General features: G+C 39.3%; 1 protein-coding gene across 1 annotated transcript; it reads left to right on the top strand.

The window, feature by feature from the left end:
- Nucleotides 1-534: 534 nt before the first annotated feature.
- LOC127639273 (inner nuclear membrane protein Man1-like) lies at nt 535-13,654 on the top strand. The gene is made up of 13 exons (XM_052121196.1): nt 535-1,934; nt 4,625-4,665; nt 4,794-4,863; nt 7,391-7,467; nt 7,720-7,799; nt 7,967-8,112; nt 8,312-8,413; nt 8,537-8,639; nt 9,008-9,186; nt 10,902-10,983; nt 11,148-11,253; nt 11,410-11,488; nt 11,632-13,654. Exons 1-13 carry the CDS (start codon nt 548-550, stop codon nt 11,793-11,795), a joined length of 2,616 nt encoding a protein of 871 aa, XP_051977156.1. The 5' UTR covers nt 535-547; the 3' UTR covers nt 11,796-13,654.
- Nucleotides 13,655-17,236: the final 3,582 nt, after the last annotated feature.

The following is a 17,236-nucleotide window of genomic DNA, read 5'->3' as shown; positions in this document are numbered from 1 at the left end:
AGTTCAGTTTTTGCATTTCTGAAATTTTTCAATTTCTTTCTTTTTTTAAATACATCTGAATTGATTGTTATATGATCTTTATGATTTTTTTGGTAAAATAATTACAAATATTAAACATTTTACAGCAAGATATGCATTAAACTTTAAGAAACACACAAACAAATAAATGAAAAGACAACAAGTGTCGGGGGGATGTAATAATTTATTAAACAAAATAAAGTTAAATAAGTTAATTTATAATTAAAATAAATACATGTAAAGCCTTGCTTCACTCAATAAAATCATAAAGTAGTTTTTTTTTTCTTCAGGTAAATTTGCATTTATGCATATGAAATTTGGTCAGAATTATAATAAGATTAGTTAAATAAACATCTTGAAGACTGAATACATTTATGTACATTACGCATGCAATGCCAATTTAGAATTTCTATACATAATAACTTGCTGGAGACGTTTCCCATTTCTTTGCTCTCAAGTTGGCCTTCTGTCCGCTTACTTGTACGTCACTTCCGCCGTTGCTCGCTGTGTGCGTTTTTTTCGTACAAAGATGGCGTCCGTGCAGTTAACGGATGAGGAGCTTTTCTCTGAATTAAAACGACTCGGATTCATCCCGGGCCCGGTGACGGAGAACACGCGGCCTGTGTACCTGAAGAAACTGAAAAAACTGCGGGAAGAGCAGCCACAGCAGCGGGGATCCAGGGGCGGGAAAGGGCGCAACAGCAGCGGTAGTATCAACAACAACAACGACGGCAGCAGCAAAAGTAACGCCGCGGCGCGAGCTCCGGGATCCAGCGCCAGGCCACCGGGCAGTGACGTCACGCGCCTGAGCGCCAGCCGGAGCGCCGGTGGTCGACCGACGCCAAGCGAAAAGCGCAGCGGCGCAGACAGAACAGGAAAGCTCGTGCTGGGCTTCAGCTCTGACGAGTCGGACGCGGAGGCGCCGCAGAAAAAAGCAGGCCTGAATCACAGCGGCGGCAGCAGGCGAGACCGAGGATACGCGTCGCAGACACCCAACAGGCCGGCGGAAACACCCGCTACTCGCAGGAGCGACCAACGGTTAATCAGTTATAACTCCCTCGGTTTATCCGTGGACAAGAAAGGCTTATCTAGGTCTCCATGGTGGGCAGACCGGGGTAAATCCAGCCTAGGGGCGGAGGAACGAGATCGCGGCGAAGACGAGGATTTGGAGGAAACGGAGAGAGACAGTCGGGCTGTAAACGGGAATAAGGCGTTTTATGGGTCGAATAGTAGCCAGTTAGTCCGGGATTACTCCGATACAGACGACGAGGAGGAGGAGGAAGAGGATCGAGACCGTCTTCGCGAGCGCCGCTTGACTTCCAGACACAGCCCGCCGAAACCAGCCTACTTATCCCCGTTCCGGAGCGTCTGGGGCTCGGAGAAGACAGCGCATGATACCCCAGACTTCAGTGGTCTAGACATGGTGGTGGAACGGAGGGAAGACGATGGCAAGGAACCAAGGGCGCTCAGTGGAGGCTTCCTGAGCCGCTATCAGCCTAAACGGCCCGGTTTGTTCACCGGTACCGACGGTGATGACAGTAATAAGAACCATCTCGACAACGGAGAGGGCGAGTCCGCTAGAAGCAGCACTCGGTTCAGTATCGGGCTTAGACCGCGGATCTCTTCCTACACCGGTCTGTCTGCCACTTACCGAGCGAACCACTCCAACCACACCGGTTTGAATCACTCATACAGCCATGCTTCATCCTTCCAGTCCAAACAGCACACCGAGACTGTGCCAGAGGACGAGCTCCTGCAGCAGTTTAAAAGAGAAGAGGGGGTGTCTGCCACCGGGGGCTTCAGCGCTCATTACCTGTCCATGATCCTCCTGACAGCCGCATGTCTGTTCTTCGTGGTGCTGGGCCTCATGTACCTGCGGATGCGGGGCTCCAGCACCTCAGAGGCTGATGCAGTCAGTAAGTATCTCTTGTAGAAGGTGTGCAGACACGCGCTCTTTTAAAACCTAGCGAGTTGCATACCTAAGCAACTTTTTTTGGGCATAATAATGGGCATCTCCCCTTACAGATAAGGGTTGTGCCTGTTCCATGGAGAAGTGAAGGTAACACCATGGTACGTTGACATATGTCATTGTACTGAATGATCAATATTCATTGAACATGAACATTAGGTCTCAGTCTCAATATATTTCCCCATTTGATTCTGTTCCAAATTATTTGTGTATTTTAGTTATAATGTAATTTTGTTTACAGATTAAATCAATTCTCTCTCAGCTAATGCTGTAAATTATATGGGGAACCTTCTAACTTTGATGCATTATGAAAATAGTCATTTAAAAGTACACTTGGTAATATTTTGCTCATTAGAAAAGACATGTCAATTTTAAACATATGTATATAATCACAAGCACTCATGTAAGCAACTTTATAAAAGTTGTATTTTACATGGAGAGGGTCCCCTCATAGGGGCTGCCATGTTGAGATCACATGACCAGCTGAATTCTACTAGATTAATATCAGTAACTGTCATGTTATTTTTTAGCATTTAAAACACCCTCTCATATAAGGCTACTTTGACATTTTTATACTGAATGAGCACTATTCATTTGAAATAATATTTCCATACTACTTAAAGATACCTCAAAAATGCCATGTTATTGCCATGGTACATCTCCAAAAAGCATGGTATTACTGTGGGATCACGCACAATAAACAAGTTTATACTATGCTACTTTTGGTTTTAATCACCATCGTATGGATACCCAAAATGTGTATTTATCTGTCTCTTAATCCAGTAGTCCATGAGTTCTCTTTGGAGTAAGTTTTCTTAGTACATGGTGAAGGTTGCAGACATAAAAAAACAGTGCAAATGACAGCCATCATGTTCATATTAAGGTACTTGTGCTGAGTTTTCAGTATCTAGTCAATGCAAACAAGACCATTGTTTATTTTATTGTGGCTGAGTGGTTGCGGTAGTCCTTACTTGTGTCAAAGCTACTTCCTTCATAAAATTGTGCACAGTGTTGTTCACAGTGTGGTTTTATCTCTAGTAAATGTGGTAAATGTTGCATAAAGTAAAAAAATATGACAATTCACACTAGGAAATGCCTTACAGCCCCTCATTTGTTTTGCAACTCCATTAGTTAGACAGGCCCAATCTGCATAGCCGTTATCATGCCAGACTATTTGCAAATTCTAGACAGGAAATGGACTGTACCACTGGTTCTTAATTGGATGCAGAGAGGTATTTTCATAAAAAATACAAGTGCACTTTGTGAAACGTAAGATGACTGAGGTAGTTGATTGAACCTTTTCTCTAAATGCTGCAACAAGAAGTCTGTGACAAGACAAAAACTGGCAGTCAGATTGCTCGGCACTCTGTCTCACCATTTTTGTGACTATATAAAGCCTTATTTCTCAGTTTTCAAGTTCTCAGCTGGGTGTTTTCTCACCAAAAGTGAGAACATGTGAGATTTTACTTAGCTACACTTCTAGATCCCTCATTAATACATCACTGCAGAAAAGCATCTTAATCTTTACATTTTCTGTATTGAGCTATTCCTGTAATTTGAAGATAACTGCGTCTGGTCCCGTAGTCTGTATATGTTTCATTGGGATGTTGAAATCACTTACAGTCATAATGTGATAGCCAACAATAATCTTTTCAAACATTTTCCCGAGACGAGAGAAAGTTGAATTTTGTTCTTGGATGTGTGTGCACTGCCACTCAGTTTAAATGGCTTGAGTACCATCAGAGTAAAGTGCTTTTGAGGCAGAGATGGCTCTTGAGAGGAAGCCGACTGATGAATTACTATGTATATTTGTGGCATGGCCAGTCTCTCAGGGAGGGAGCTTTGACTGGAGAGCTTGCTGCAGACATCTAGGTCACAGACAAGCTAAAGCAGCCTAATTGTTTGTCTCTTGGGGGACTCTGGAAGCTTGTGACCTACCAGAGTGACAGACTTTTCTATCCGGCTCAGTGCCCGACTCTCACACGGAGTGAGATTGTGAGATGCGTATCAATTCTTAAGTGTAAATTTGGTTCTATTTATGATATTAATCTTGTGGATATTCGATTGAATCAGGTGTATCTTTGATTAATCATGTGCATTTAAGATTACAGTTGTTTGACAGCTGTAGCACAGCCATCGAACCAGCAAATTGGCAAGGAAAACACATGCCAAATGTGTCTTTGCACATCTTTGGAACAACAAATTAAATCTGGTTCAGGCTTGGTCATGACACTTCAGTGCTGTTGTTTTATAGGAGTATATTGCTTCCTCGCTTTTCCGTTTTGAGGTTATTACATGACTTGCGACATCAGACAGCTTGCGTTTTATGTCCCAAAAAAATACAGCCTGTGATTGAGACACACAGGGCAGTCACTATGCTACATCTGGGCCTGGACCAGAGCGAGGAGAGAAATGCAATGTTCAGACAATGACTCGATTGAGACGCTGAAAAGCTCTCACACGCTGTCACTTTCTTAAGGGTATGACGATGAGCAGCCCTCTGTCATAGTCACTCCTTTTGTCTGCACCCAGCATGGTTAGGAAACTCCATACGACCATGATATTATAATGTTCTTAGTAGGTCTCTCCCTGTATCAGCCAGACTAAAACAGCTTTTTTTTATTTCTTTACTTTCAGTCAAGAAACACCCGTTCGGACCAGAGTTTGATGAAGCATATGTAAGTATCTGTCTGATCTGAGATTCACATTTATGTTTCCAATTAATTAAAGTTTAAATCAGACGGTAGAGCTGCTTGAGTCATCGAGCATACACTTACTTTATGTACTTTATGCATTGATTCAACAGGACATCAAAGATCGAGAACTCATTCTCAACCTTCTCCTGTCTCTACATGATCACCTGGCTAATGTTGCAGGTAAGTTAACAATTTAGGCATGTGCAAAATTACACATTTACAAAACTGTCTAGTGATCTGTGGTTTATTGGAAATAGAAGTCCACCATACACTGATCAGATGAGTCGCTTTGGGATATATGCATGTACACTTAGGCTATATAATAATTCAGCAAATGTTAGGCTAAATATTACATTTAAAATATTTTATTTTAGGTTAAATAATTGGCTAAATATCTGTAACCTGTCATTGCACAATTAACAGTCCTCATAAAAGCTGAAATGTATTAATAAGCCTATGCATAATAACAGGAACATCCTTTACAACAGGTAATTTCAAGTCTGACAGTAAAGGTCTTGAATTTGTTACAAAAGTGGTGCATTGACAGTTTTGTTAGTGCTTTTGTAGGGATGCATTAAGAGACTCCTCAAAGAGAGTTTCAGTGTGTTGATGCATAAGGATGACATGCTAAAATCCTCTCAAAGAAGTTTGCACATTCATACACTTTAAAGAAAAACATTTAAAATGTTCAATTTTCTAGTTTAACTTAGTCTAGTGTAGGGCTGCACAATATTGGAAAAAACTGACATTGCGATATTTAGTTTTTCTGCAATTGTATATTGCGATATGAAAAAATACAGGATGACTTCGCCAGATGACATGAATAGCTCTATTTGAGAAGAATTAATTATTCTAGATGATTGGGGTGATTTTGTAGGGAACTGCATCTTCATGGAAAAGAAACTGAAAATAACTTTTTGACTTATTTTGGGTAGATTATTTTATTATAATAATTAATACACTGTTTAATTCACCATGGTTCCATTGTATTCATGTAATACTCCTCTATCAATTCACCCTAAAGTCAATGATCTAACATGTTATGATATTAATAATGCATGTTGCTTACCCTAAAATAAAGGGGCTCATTTGTGAATGAAGTGTGGTGTCTAGAAGGGATTCGGGAGATTACATGAGGCTTTATCTCTGTACTGCAACCAGGTTAAAACAGAGCATTACACTAAGGAAGTTTCATTATCACAATAATTAATGTGAACAAAATAAGTAATTTAACATTTTATTAGATTACAAACCTTTTTTTTTATCTTTTTTAAGAAATGTAAACAATAAATATCTTTCAATTTAAACCCTTTGGGGAAGAAAGTGCAGCTATACACCAACCCTGAGTGGTTTACAAAAATTGGTACCATGTCTTTCACAAGGTGAAATGTTACTCAATCTGTGATTTATTTATTTATTAATTTTTTATTATTTTTTCTTCTTCTGCCGTTTGGAACCTTTCTCGTATGGTGTAAAACTGGCAAAGGCATCTGAAATAGTTTTTTGCTTTGGACGACATTTAGATCTGGCTTTGCACTCGACATACAAAGATTTGTGGCTCTAACTTAAATGATCAAACAAATTGGTCGTGTTTCCTCGTGTTGTGGCAACAATTACAAGACGATCTCGACAAAGTACCTGTTTTTGGCCAACATCATCCTGTCTGTAGACAAAATATTTCCATATAACTGACAATGCATTTAATTTTGCAACGAAATCCTCCATTTCTTTTGGCGCAAGCAGAGCCTGCACGTCAACAACGTGCAGCAATGAACGTTTTTATTTTTAAATTAGGCCCATAATAAACTCTGTGTATCTATGAACCCATAAATCGGAGTAAATTACGTAATATCAGACGGATATAATGCTACATTTCCTAATGGAAAAAATATATTGTAGACTATATGTTTGTCTTACTACATCGCACGTTCTGCGATGTGACTATTGCGGATGCGCACATCGTGATGTCGATGCTGAAAATATTGTGCAGCCCTAGTCTAGTGTGGAGATTTGACATATCCTTAATACACTCAAGGCTCTGGCACACTCACAGCAAAGAGCTTTCTTCATTCATTGCTTGGAGCCAAAAATAAGCTTGTGACAACTAAGTAATGACATACTGTTTGCGAACATTAAGACACTTGCCACGCTGCAGGGGGCTGTATGAGGATGGCTGAAGGTTGGATGAAATAAGGTGCTTTTTAAACTGCTCTGAGGATTCCCTTCATATAAAAAAAACACAGTTGTTTAAACCATTAACTGATAAGGCAGCTGCCTATGTTTTCCGATGCAGCCAAAGTTAATAGAAATCAGCCCTAAACAAACAAAAATGTAGCTCCATTCCTGGTGCCCTCCATATGTGTGTTGATTTTGTTGTTGTTGCTGCTGCTATTGAAATGCGCATGCAAATAACGTTACAATAAAAATGGTCAATACTAGACGATGTCACAACAGTGGTTACTTTGTGAGTGCGAATGCAACAGGGGAAAAGTCTTCTCAGGTGTCCCATTCCTCATAAGAGTTTTCATCTAGAAAATGATTAAGGGATAAGTATCAGGACATTAGATGGGAAAGGGCCTATTTTTACTTGCTAACCTCTGAATTAGCTTTGCTGTCATGTTGAGGGTAATCGTCATGTATGGTTTAGAATTGATACATTCAAAGCTCCCGTTTTTAATGTGTGCACTTTTTTTTTATGTCCATTCAGGAGAACATGATTGTAGGGACCATAACAATCCTTTAAACAGAAGTGTCTCCTTCAATGATGCCTCTGATTACCTCAAGGTTTGTTTTTCTTTTTTTTATCTTTTTTGAAGGGGTTGAAGCTCCATTTTTGTAAACATGAAATGACTGCCTTGCCTCATCCTTTCAAAGTGGCTTTTAAATTATTCACATGGGACAAAGTAGGTTCTTTCACTTCAATTAAACATGGACCCTTCGTCATGTTGAATTGCATAGGTTTTATGTTTAGGCGGTTGTTTAAGTTGCTGTGCCAGTTTGAGTGCACATTTTAATAACACTCCTTTCTTTTTCAAGCTCCAAAACAAAGATTATGAAAGCTGGATGGCAACATCTTTAGAATGGATTATGAAAACCAAAGACGTTTTTGGGATAAAGTATGTAATGCCTATTTGTAGACCTCATTTTATGCATGTGTGTAGAGGGAACACAGATTTCAAAATATAGTGTATTCCTGATTTACATGTAATGTTAATATCTTTTGTGTGTGTGTGTGTGTGTGTGTGTGTGGCTTTTGTTTTGGTGGTATACACTTTTTGTGTAGGTTCATTGGTGATGACCCTAAACAACCTGTAGAGGACGTATCAGAAATATTACGGATAGAGTCCATCCACCCCCGTATGTCCTTCTTCTGCCGCTTCAAACGGGCCTTCTTAATTGTGATCTTCAGAGTTCTCCTCATCCTTGCAGGTGCACATCATGGTTTTAAACAAGTAGAGCACAGACCTGAGATCAGTAACCATTTGGATGGTCAATTAAAAATTAATGTTGACAGGCCTGAGAAGGCAATTTCGTGTTAAGGCTACTATTTGTGTTAACAAGAACTTCTGAATATCTTGCCTTTACTAAAAGCAATATTTTTTCCCCCTGCAACTTTTTTTGTCTAAAGGCATTGGTGTAGTTTGGGGCTTGGTGTATTATATGAAATATAGATGGCGCAGAGAAGAAGAGGAAACAAGGCAGATGTATGACATGGTGGAGAGAATCATTGGTAAGGTCCTCCCATCACTTACAAACTGCATTTCACTTGCACTGTATTTTCAGCACAGAAATTTATCCATCTAGTGGTGAGACTACAGAGTATTTTAAATTCCTGTGTTTTGTGTTTTTCCAGATGTCATGAGGAGCCATAACGAGGCCTGTCAGGAGAATAAGGACCTACAGCCGTATCTGCCCATTCCTCATGTCCGTGACACTCTTGTCCAGCCTCAGGACAGGTATGCCTTTTGTGCAAATGATGGTGTGAATCGCTATTCTGAAATACATTTTTGAAAAATTGCAGCGCAAATTTAGAGATCAATTCTGACTCCATTTTGGTTTGAAAAATTAGGTTTTTCCAAGATTTTTCAAAAGCCTTAATTTTTGATTCACTCTAAAATACAGCATATTGCAAATATGTGTTCCATTTTCATTTCAAAATCCCAAACAAAAATGACAAATTAGAATTTTACATTAGAGGTTATTTTAATGTTTAAGTGATAGAACATAGAACTGTCCAAGTGTTCAGGTGACTCTTCCTCTAAATTGTTAATTAGTCATTACCAAACACAAAATGAGTCATGAATTATATGTGTGTGTCTTTCAGAAAGAAGATGAAAAAAGTGTGGGACAGAGCTGTCAAGTTCCTCTCAGCCAACGAGTCTCGCATCCGGACAGAAACACAGAGGATTGGAGGGGCAGACTCCACTGTGTGGAGGTGGCTTCAGCCCTCAATGTCACCTGATAAAATGTCCAGCATGCCCTCAAAAGTCTGGCAAGGCAAAGGTAATGCTTATTCATTGTATGTAACACCATATCTTAATGGATACTTGGGATGGGCAACTGGCGGCCCGCAGTGCTTTTGAATACAGCCTGTAGGACAAGACGAGATCGATTTTAGTTCATTGAAAAGGGATCATGTAAAGATCGCATTCAGGCTATTATGTTATTACAACCATTGGCCAGAAGAGGTCGCCTGTTCTTAGCAGACCTGCTGGCCTCTGTAGGATTCCAGCATGCACTTGTTCATCATTTATAAGGTAAATTGTGCAAAATTTTACCTCAGGTAATCTACGAGCTGGTGTGCACTAACGTTAATGTACGCACGTTAACGTTGTTTGCCTGGATACAAAATCTGTTGCATGTTCCTCATTCAGAATGTGGGCAATTACCACATACTTTTATTCACTTCATCATTTTGCAGTGAATTGGTAAACCAATCCATACAGATGAACAAATCAATAATCTTGTGTTTGTATCAAACTGTAATTTTTGCTTCCATTTCTCCCACTCTCCTGCACCTCACTGAACGCTTGTTCAGTTTTGTGTAAGCGCACAGAGAGAAAGTCAAGTAAGTTTGACGCATATTTACTGGACTTAAGATTCCACATGCGAATGGCATTGTACCTGGCTCTGTTAGCGAGCGATGTGATAAAACTATCACTCCTGTTTATAATCAGCAAAGCAAAGCTGTCAACATTGCAAGTGCGCAACGTCGAAGCAATCTAGTTTTCCCACCTTTCATATCGTTACACCCTCATATCATATTACAGCACCTTTGGCAAGAAAGGCAGACACAGCAAAAATGCTTTGTGTAAACTGCTACCAGAACTACTCAACCATGGAACTCAAAAGAAGATGTCAAGGAGAATGTATGAAAAAAAACTTGACAGTGAATGGTGACTGGAACTAACATTCTTCCTAACATCTCCATTTGTATTCTACAGAAGAGAGAAATTCATACAGGCTGGGGGGTGATTAATGACAGAAATTTCTGCCCTTTAACTACTTTAACAATCATTCTATCTGAATAAAATGAAAGGTAAGAATTGTGACTCCCCCCCACCCCCTTGAGATTTAGGTAAGATTGTTGTAAATGTTACCCCCAGAGCCCTTCAAATGCCCCCAGTAAACACACACACAGGACAACGCGGAAATGAATAGCCCATCTAGAATTATTCTTATGTCGTTTTATGCTATTTCTCCACGATGTGTGTAAGTATGGGTCCGGCGTTACGGGCTCGTAGATGCGCACACAACAGCACTGCTGCTGAAAAAAACCTGTATCCAGTATTGAAGATTATATTAGGATTTTGGTGATTATAATTTTTATTTTAACTATTATTTTGTTTTATGAGACACATTTTCTTGAACTTAAGTTTGAATTATATTGCTTGTCAATTGAACATGAATTTGTTCATTTGAACTGCATGATTTAGTTAATATGCAAGTTATAAAATAATAATTATGTTTATATTATTAAATAAAAATGTTAATTTAGGGAACAAAATCTATAAAAGTACATTGCATTTGTCGTGCATGGGTTACCCAGAATAATGAGGAAATTGTGTAAGGGGGTGAACGTGTGTGTATTTGTAATTATTTTGTAAAGGAGAAACAAATATTGACACTCACCACCTTCAAAGTTGCCCATCCCTGATCTATATGTTTAGAATTGCAGTTTGCACCTACAAGTACTTAAAGTAGCCTTTATTTCTCAGCATTTCCTTTGGACAGAAGAAATTCTCCACCAAATAGCTTAACGCCATGCTTGAAGATACGCAACATGTTTGACCCAGTAATGTAAGTTTCCCAAGAACGCTTGCATGTGAGATATGAATTGAAGTGTTATAGTTGTTATTGACATTACCTACCATACCTTGTTTAGAGACAAGCTTATGTAATCTTGTTTAAACAGACTGGCGACTACGTTTATTTACACTGCTTGGTACTCTTGTCTTGAACAGGGAAGTGGGGGAAAACTGGCACCTCGCCATTCAGGAAGCCATTTTGGAGAAGTGCAGTGATAACGATGGAATCGTTCACATAGCTGTCGACAAAAACTCAAGAGAGGTGGGCATCCTCTTAACTGATCCATTTGTATGGCGCACAGGCAATTTGCAATCTAGACATGCATTCCTAGATTTAAAAACACAGGTGTTGCATCTGGAAATATGGTTAACAACTGAGTTTTTAAATTATTTTCTATACATTTTTGTTATTGTCTAGGGCTGCGTTTATGTGAAGTGCCTTTCAGCAGAGCATTCTGGAAAAGCTTTCAAAGCGCTTCATGGCTCCTGGTTTGATGGTAAATGATTGTTGATTTTGTTGAACTTTACCCCATATTTCAACAAGACCAGAATAACAGTATGCACTTGCAGGATTTAATCAAAGTCACAACAATTGCATATTTCAGTAGGTAATCATCCAACCTGTCACACCTCTTCCTAGGTAAGCTGGTTACCGTGAAGTATCTGCGTTTGGATCGCTACCACCAGCGTTTCCCACAAGCCCTGGGCTGCAACACACCTCTGAAGCCCTCCAGCTCCAGCATGAACAGCATGTCACGCCTGAACCAGCGATCCAGCACGTCCAGCTCGCTTGGTTTGTCTTGAGGGACATGTTAACTGCCACCACCATCTTCTCTGCTCTCTCTTTTGCTGTATATGAAGCTCCTTTCTCCTGTGTTCTCCTTACCAGTGAGAAGTTAAGGAACTTTGACAGTTGGGCAACCTGATGATACCGATCAACTCCTGTCAGCTATATGCAAGCAATGGTGTTTAAACCTGTGAGCTGCTGTGTTTTTCTTAATTTCTTGTCCTTTTGTGTCAAGCAAAGCAAGGGAGATGGACACAATGGTGTGGACTTGGTCCTTAAAAACTTTGTTTAGGAGAGTTGGATACCACAATCCTCTTTCCTTCCCATAATGGGTGCAAGTGGACACAAATTTCTGTTTATTGTATTTTGTTTCTTTTTTTTCTTTTTTTTTTTAGGTATACCGTCTTCATGGATTTAACAAGGAAACAAAATGGCTTCCAACTCTATTCAGATTTAAATACATGAATGAGAGTGAACAAACAGTTGTCATTTTTGCCCTCCGCTTTTTTACACAACTAACTCCCCTCCTTTATTTTAAGGAGCTCTGTTGGGCTATACATAGCTGCATGTGCTGGTAAAAGTATGCCTATATTTAAGCTTTGAATTGTAACATATATTGTGGATGTTTATTTGTCTAAGGATGTTTTGGCAGATGTATTCCCTTTATTTTTTTTCTCTTTTTTTGCCGCCTCTTCCTTTTTTGTAGTTTTTAGTCAGAGAACGGCATGCACGCACTCCAGAAATGGGTGCTGTAAATATTTCATTGAATGGTGGTGGTTGGAATCATCTGTGTAAAATTCAAATCGTCATAAGCTCTCATTTGTTTCTTGCCAGCAGAGTAACTACACTGATGTTGCTGCATTCAGAGAGGTGTCATATGGAGTCATATTGGGGTCAACTTGGCTTTGCAAGAGAAATGAACAACAGTTCTGATCCCTTTCAATGCCATGTTTCTGAACACTAGTCTCAATTGTCACAGCCTGATTATATTAAAGTATAGAATTATTTACTGTTTTGTTTATATTTTGAATGTTATGCTTTCCCATTATAATTGGTGCAGATTGATATTAACATTTTTCCTCACCCATCTCCATTGGAAATTTTAATGCCACGCTGTTAATGTTTTTAATCTGTCCCTCACCTCTTCTAAAATTCCAAAGGAGACATTTTTGATAGAATTTGGTTGCAGATTTTCTTGTACACATTTGTGCTGCAGTTACAGCCTATTAACAAAGATCTGTTCTGATCCTAACTTGTATCGGGACACATTCATAAAGAGCATATCATGCTGCTTTAATGTCTGTTTACATATAACAGAAAGATTTGTCAGGTTTTGTTTAGATGCAGTTTGGGGTTGATATGAGGTAAATAAAATGTACTGGTTTATTAATGTTTATTCCTTGTGTAGTTTCATTTGCATAATCGGCATGAGTGTCTGCAAAATGTGTCATGGTAGCCAACGTTTCTTCAAAGATAATATTGTTACTGCAGTATTGTGACCACTGTAAAATCTTTGTATCATATGGAACTTCAAACAGTGTAAGAATTTTTTAGGATTTTTCATAGATGACTGGTGGCTAAAACCAAGTTACCACAGTTTTACTGTAAAAGCAATAACTATAGTAACTATTTAATTTTTCTGGAGACTGTGAGGACCATGGTGATTTTTAAGAGTACAGGATTAGTTGCGTGTTTGTCACCACCATATTCTTCTACATTACGAGACAGTAGACCTTTGCTTTAATCGTCAGTATGCTTTAGTTTTAAAAACTTGTTTATTTCAGTTCATTTAATAAACTAATGCTAATAAAATGAAATAAACTTCTAATAAACCAATAATTCTTTATATTTATTTTAGAAACTAATATTTAACATTTTCCACTGCAAATAAACTAATGTATTAATATGTATTATATATATTTTTGTTTATATGTTTAACAATTGATGCTAATAAAATGACAAACTTCTAATGAGCTAATATTTATTTATTCTAAACCAATGTTTAGTATATTATGCTAATAAAATAAAGATTTTATTTGATTTTCTAACTTTATGGAACAATATGTAATATTGACATCAAGCGTTTAAAATGGGTACTGCAGTCCAAATTCAAAATTTTGTAGAGTGTTGTCTCACCCCTCCTTCCCAGACGCCAAACTCACGCGGGTTGCCAGGTTGAGGACACGCAACAGGAACGAGCAAACTGACAATGGCAAGCGACGAGCCTTACAGTGTAACTGGATCAGCTAATACATGTTTGCAGTGATTTTATTTTTGCAAATTATGAACCAGATCATTTGGATTTTTTATAACTCTGTCAATGTTAGCTAGAGGTATTAATGTATGAAGGCATTTCAACCCCATTAATCCACGCACATTATTGACGCTGGCACGCGCAATTGATTAAAGCCACTTGTGGAAAAAGGAAGAACTTGCGTGCATTATTGCAACAGTAGTTCATTGCTGCATGAGGAAACTGGAATCTCATCTGCTGCTTTGCTCATTCAAACACTTTTATTTTTTTCAGTCGTGAGGTCTTTGCTCTTTTGATTGTAAACTAAAATGTCATCGGTTACTTACCCTTTTCTGGAAGTCTGTTTTTTTTTTTATTATTGTTTTTTCTTTCTTTTATGAACATCAAATGAAAGGCAGTCATACCTGAAAGATTTACAAACAAAGATTGAGATTACAATTCAATTTACACATCACATTCTCCACAACATACAAAAAAAGAAGAAAACAAGTAAAATAAACAAAAATAAAAATAAAGTAGGCGAGTAGGAGATTTTTACATTACAAAACCAATCCTTCAACAAAAAATACAAATATTTTGCTTTAGGACTTTTCATCCCACTCAATGTCTCTAAATACATTGCAAATTCCTCTTTAAATGCAAGTAATCAGGGATGAATTTTGAAAAAATTACATTTGTGTAATTTTGTACATTTTATCATTAATTAATAAACCTAATGTAACAATTTCCCACGAAATTATCAGTCCCGCAGGTATTTTTGTTGTTGCATCCAGCTAATTGAGAAAATCGTAATAAACTGAAGTGCTAGGGGTACTTCAGTTTATTACTTTTTTTTTAAGAGTAGTGTCATCAGCAAACTGACTGACAATAAATGTATTCCCTTCTAAATTAGCGCCAGATATGTTGCTCGATTCCGGAAGTCTGTTGTGATTGGATGCCTGTTATAAGAGGATTCATAACAAGCTCAATTTCACTTTTAGACATGGCTTCACCAACGGTCCCGCTGCATGCGAGTCACTGTTTGAGCAAGCAAAAGCAGCAGATGAGATTAGATCGAGTAGGAGACTTGGGGGAATTGTCTTGCGTGTGCTGCCACGCATGTCCTCACGTGTGAAATCTTGTTTTGCGTGCAGGAGATGTATGTCATGCAATGAACTACTGTGCGCAAGTGTCAATAACGCGCGCGAGTTCTTCCTTTTTCCTCGCGTTGCTTTAATCTATCGCGCGTGCGATCGTCAATAATGAGCGCGGATTAATGGCGTTGAAATGCCTTCATATTAATGGCTTCCATGGCTGCAGAGCGCTGTGTATGCCCGCTAACTTGTTTCAAATCTGGCAACCCTAATGGTAATGGCGGGATTACACAGGCCAAAACGCAAACATAAATTCTGGCCCGGAACGGACATTTCAAAGTAGAATATTCTGGCTGTAGCATTGTCTTCGTAAAAGACAGTATTTCAACTTAGTTTGTTTCTTAAATCTCTGATAACATATTATGATTATATGCTTTAGTACGTATTGCACCTTAAATTCAGTTTATATTGTATAAACTAAAATGTAACACTTTTGTTAATAAATCCACACAACTTTTAAAAACGCATGTTATTCCTTTTAGCTTACATTATAAACTAATATTTATCATTTTTTATTAATAAAAAGATGAACTGGGGCCTGGATAGCTCAGCAAGTAAAGACGCTGACTACCACATGTGGAGTCATGAGTTCGAATCCAGGGCGTGCTGAGTGACTCCAGTCAGGCTTCCTAAACAACCAATTGGCCTGGTTGCGAGGGTGGGTAGAGTCACGTTGGGGTAACCTCTTCATGGTCACTATAATGTGGTTTTCGCACTCGGTGGGGTGCGTGGTGAGTTGTGGTGGATGCCACAGGTAATAGCTGAAGCCTCCATGCCCTAGGTCTCCGCTGTAACGCACTCAACAAGCCACGTGATTAATGCATAGATTGACTTTCTCAGATGTGGAGGCAACTGAGATTCATCCTCTGCCACCTGGATTGAGGCGAGTCACTACACCACCACAAGGACTTAGAGTGTATTGGGCATGCCAAATTGGGGAGAAAAAAAATAAAAAGACCTCATGTACAATTTTTTTCCCAATATTACGTAAACTCAGCAAAAAAAGAAAAGTCCTTTTTCAGGACACTGTATTTTAAAGATAATTTTGTAAAAATCTAACTATCTTTACATATCTTTATTGTAAATGGTTTAAACAATGTTTTCCATGCATGTTTAATGAACTATAAACAATTAATGAACATGCATCTGTGGAACGGTTGTTAAGACACTAACAGCTTACAGACGGTAGGCAATTAAGGTCACATTTATAAAAACTTAGGACACTAAAGAGACCTTTCTACTGACTCTGAAAAACATCTAAAGAAAGATGCCCAGGGTCCCTGCTCATCTGGGTGACTGTGCCTTAGGCATGCTGTATGGAGGCATGAGGACTGCAGATGTGGCCAGGGCAATAAATTGCAATATCTGTACTGTGAGGCGCCTAAGACAGCGCGACAGGGAGACAAGAAGGACAACTGATCGTCCTCGGAATGTGTAACAACACTTGCACAGTATCAGTACATCCGAATATCACACGAGAAATCAGCCTGGGATATTACATAGCAATGCTCGGTTCTCCCAATGGCCAGTCCGCCCCTGATTGACCCCAAAGTGTGTCGGCCCACTGGGAAAATACCCAGTATGCAAGATTACTAGTTCAGCCCTGCCTTCAAGTCAGGTACAGGATGGCAACAACAACTGCCCGAGTTACACCAGCAACACACAATCCCTCCATCAGAACTCAGACTGTACGCAATAGGCTGAGAGAGGCTGGACTGAGGGCTTGTAGGCCTGTTGTGAGGCAGGTCCTTACCAGACAGGAGGAGGTGGAGGGTCCGTCATGGTGTGGGGCGGTGTGTCACAGCATCATCGGACTGAGCTTGCTGTCATTGCAGGCAATCTCAACGCTGTGCGTTACAGGGAGGACATCCTCTTCCATCAAGTGGTACCCTACCTGCAGGCTTATCCTGACATGACCCTCCAGCATGACAATACCCCCAGCCACAACTGCTCGTTTTGTGCATGATTCCCTGCAAGACAGGAATGTCAGTGTTCTGCCATGGCCAGCGAAGAGCCCGGATCTCAATCCCATTGAGCACGTCTGGGAAATGTTGGATCGAAAGGTGAGGAC

The sequence above is a fragment of the Xyrauchen texanus genome, chromosome 47 (assembly GCF_025860055.1).
Source record: "Xyrauchen texanus isolate HMW12.3.18 chromosome 47, RBS_HiC_50CHRs, whole genome shotgun sequence".
Lineage (NCBI taxonomy): Eukaryota > Metazoa > Chordata > Actinopteri > Cypriniformes > Catostomidae > Xyrauchen > Xyrauchen texanus.
Note: the sequence above shows the minus strand (reverse complement) of the source record. Positions and strands in the feature narration are given on the sequence as shown.

What these genes read in the sequence shown, in the direction of transcription:
- LOC127639273 (XM_052121196.1), top strand. Translation starts at nt 548, where the DNA reads ATGGCGTCCGTGCAGTTAACGGATGAGGAGCTTTTCTCTGAATTAAAA. An exon ending in TCACCTGGCTAATGTTGCAG is followed by an intron (nt 4,864 to 7,390) that starts GTAAGTTAACAA and finishes ATGTCCATTCAG; the next exon opens with GAGAACATGATTGTAGGGAC. An exon ending in AAAGACGTTTTTGGGATAAA is followed by an intron (nt 7,800 to 7,966) that starts GTATGTAATGCC and finishes CTTTTTGTGTAG; the next exon opens with GTTCATTGGTGATGACCCTA.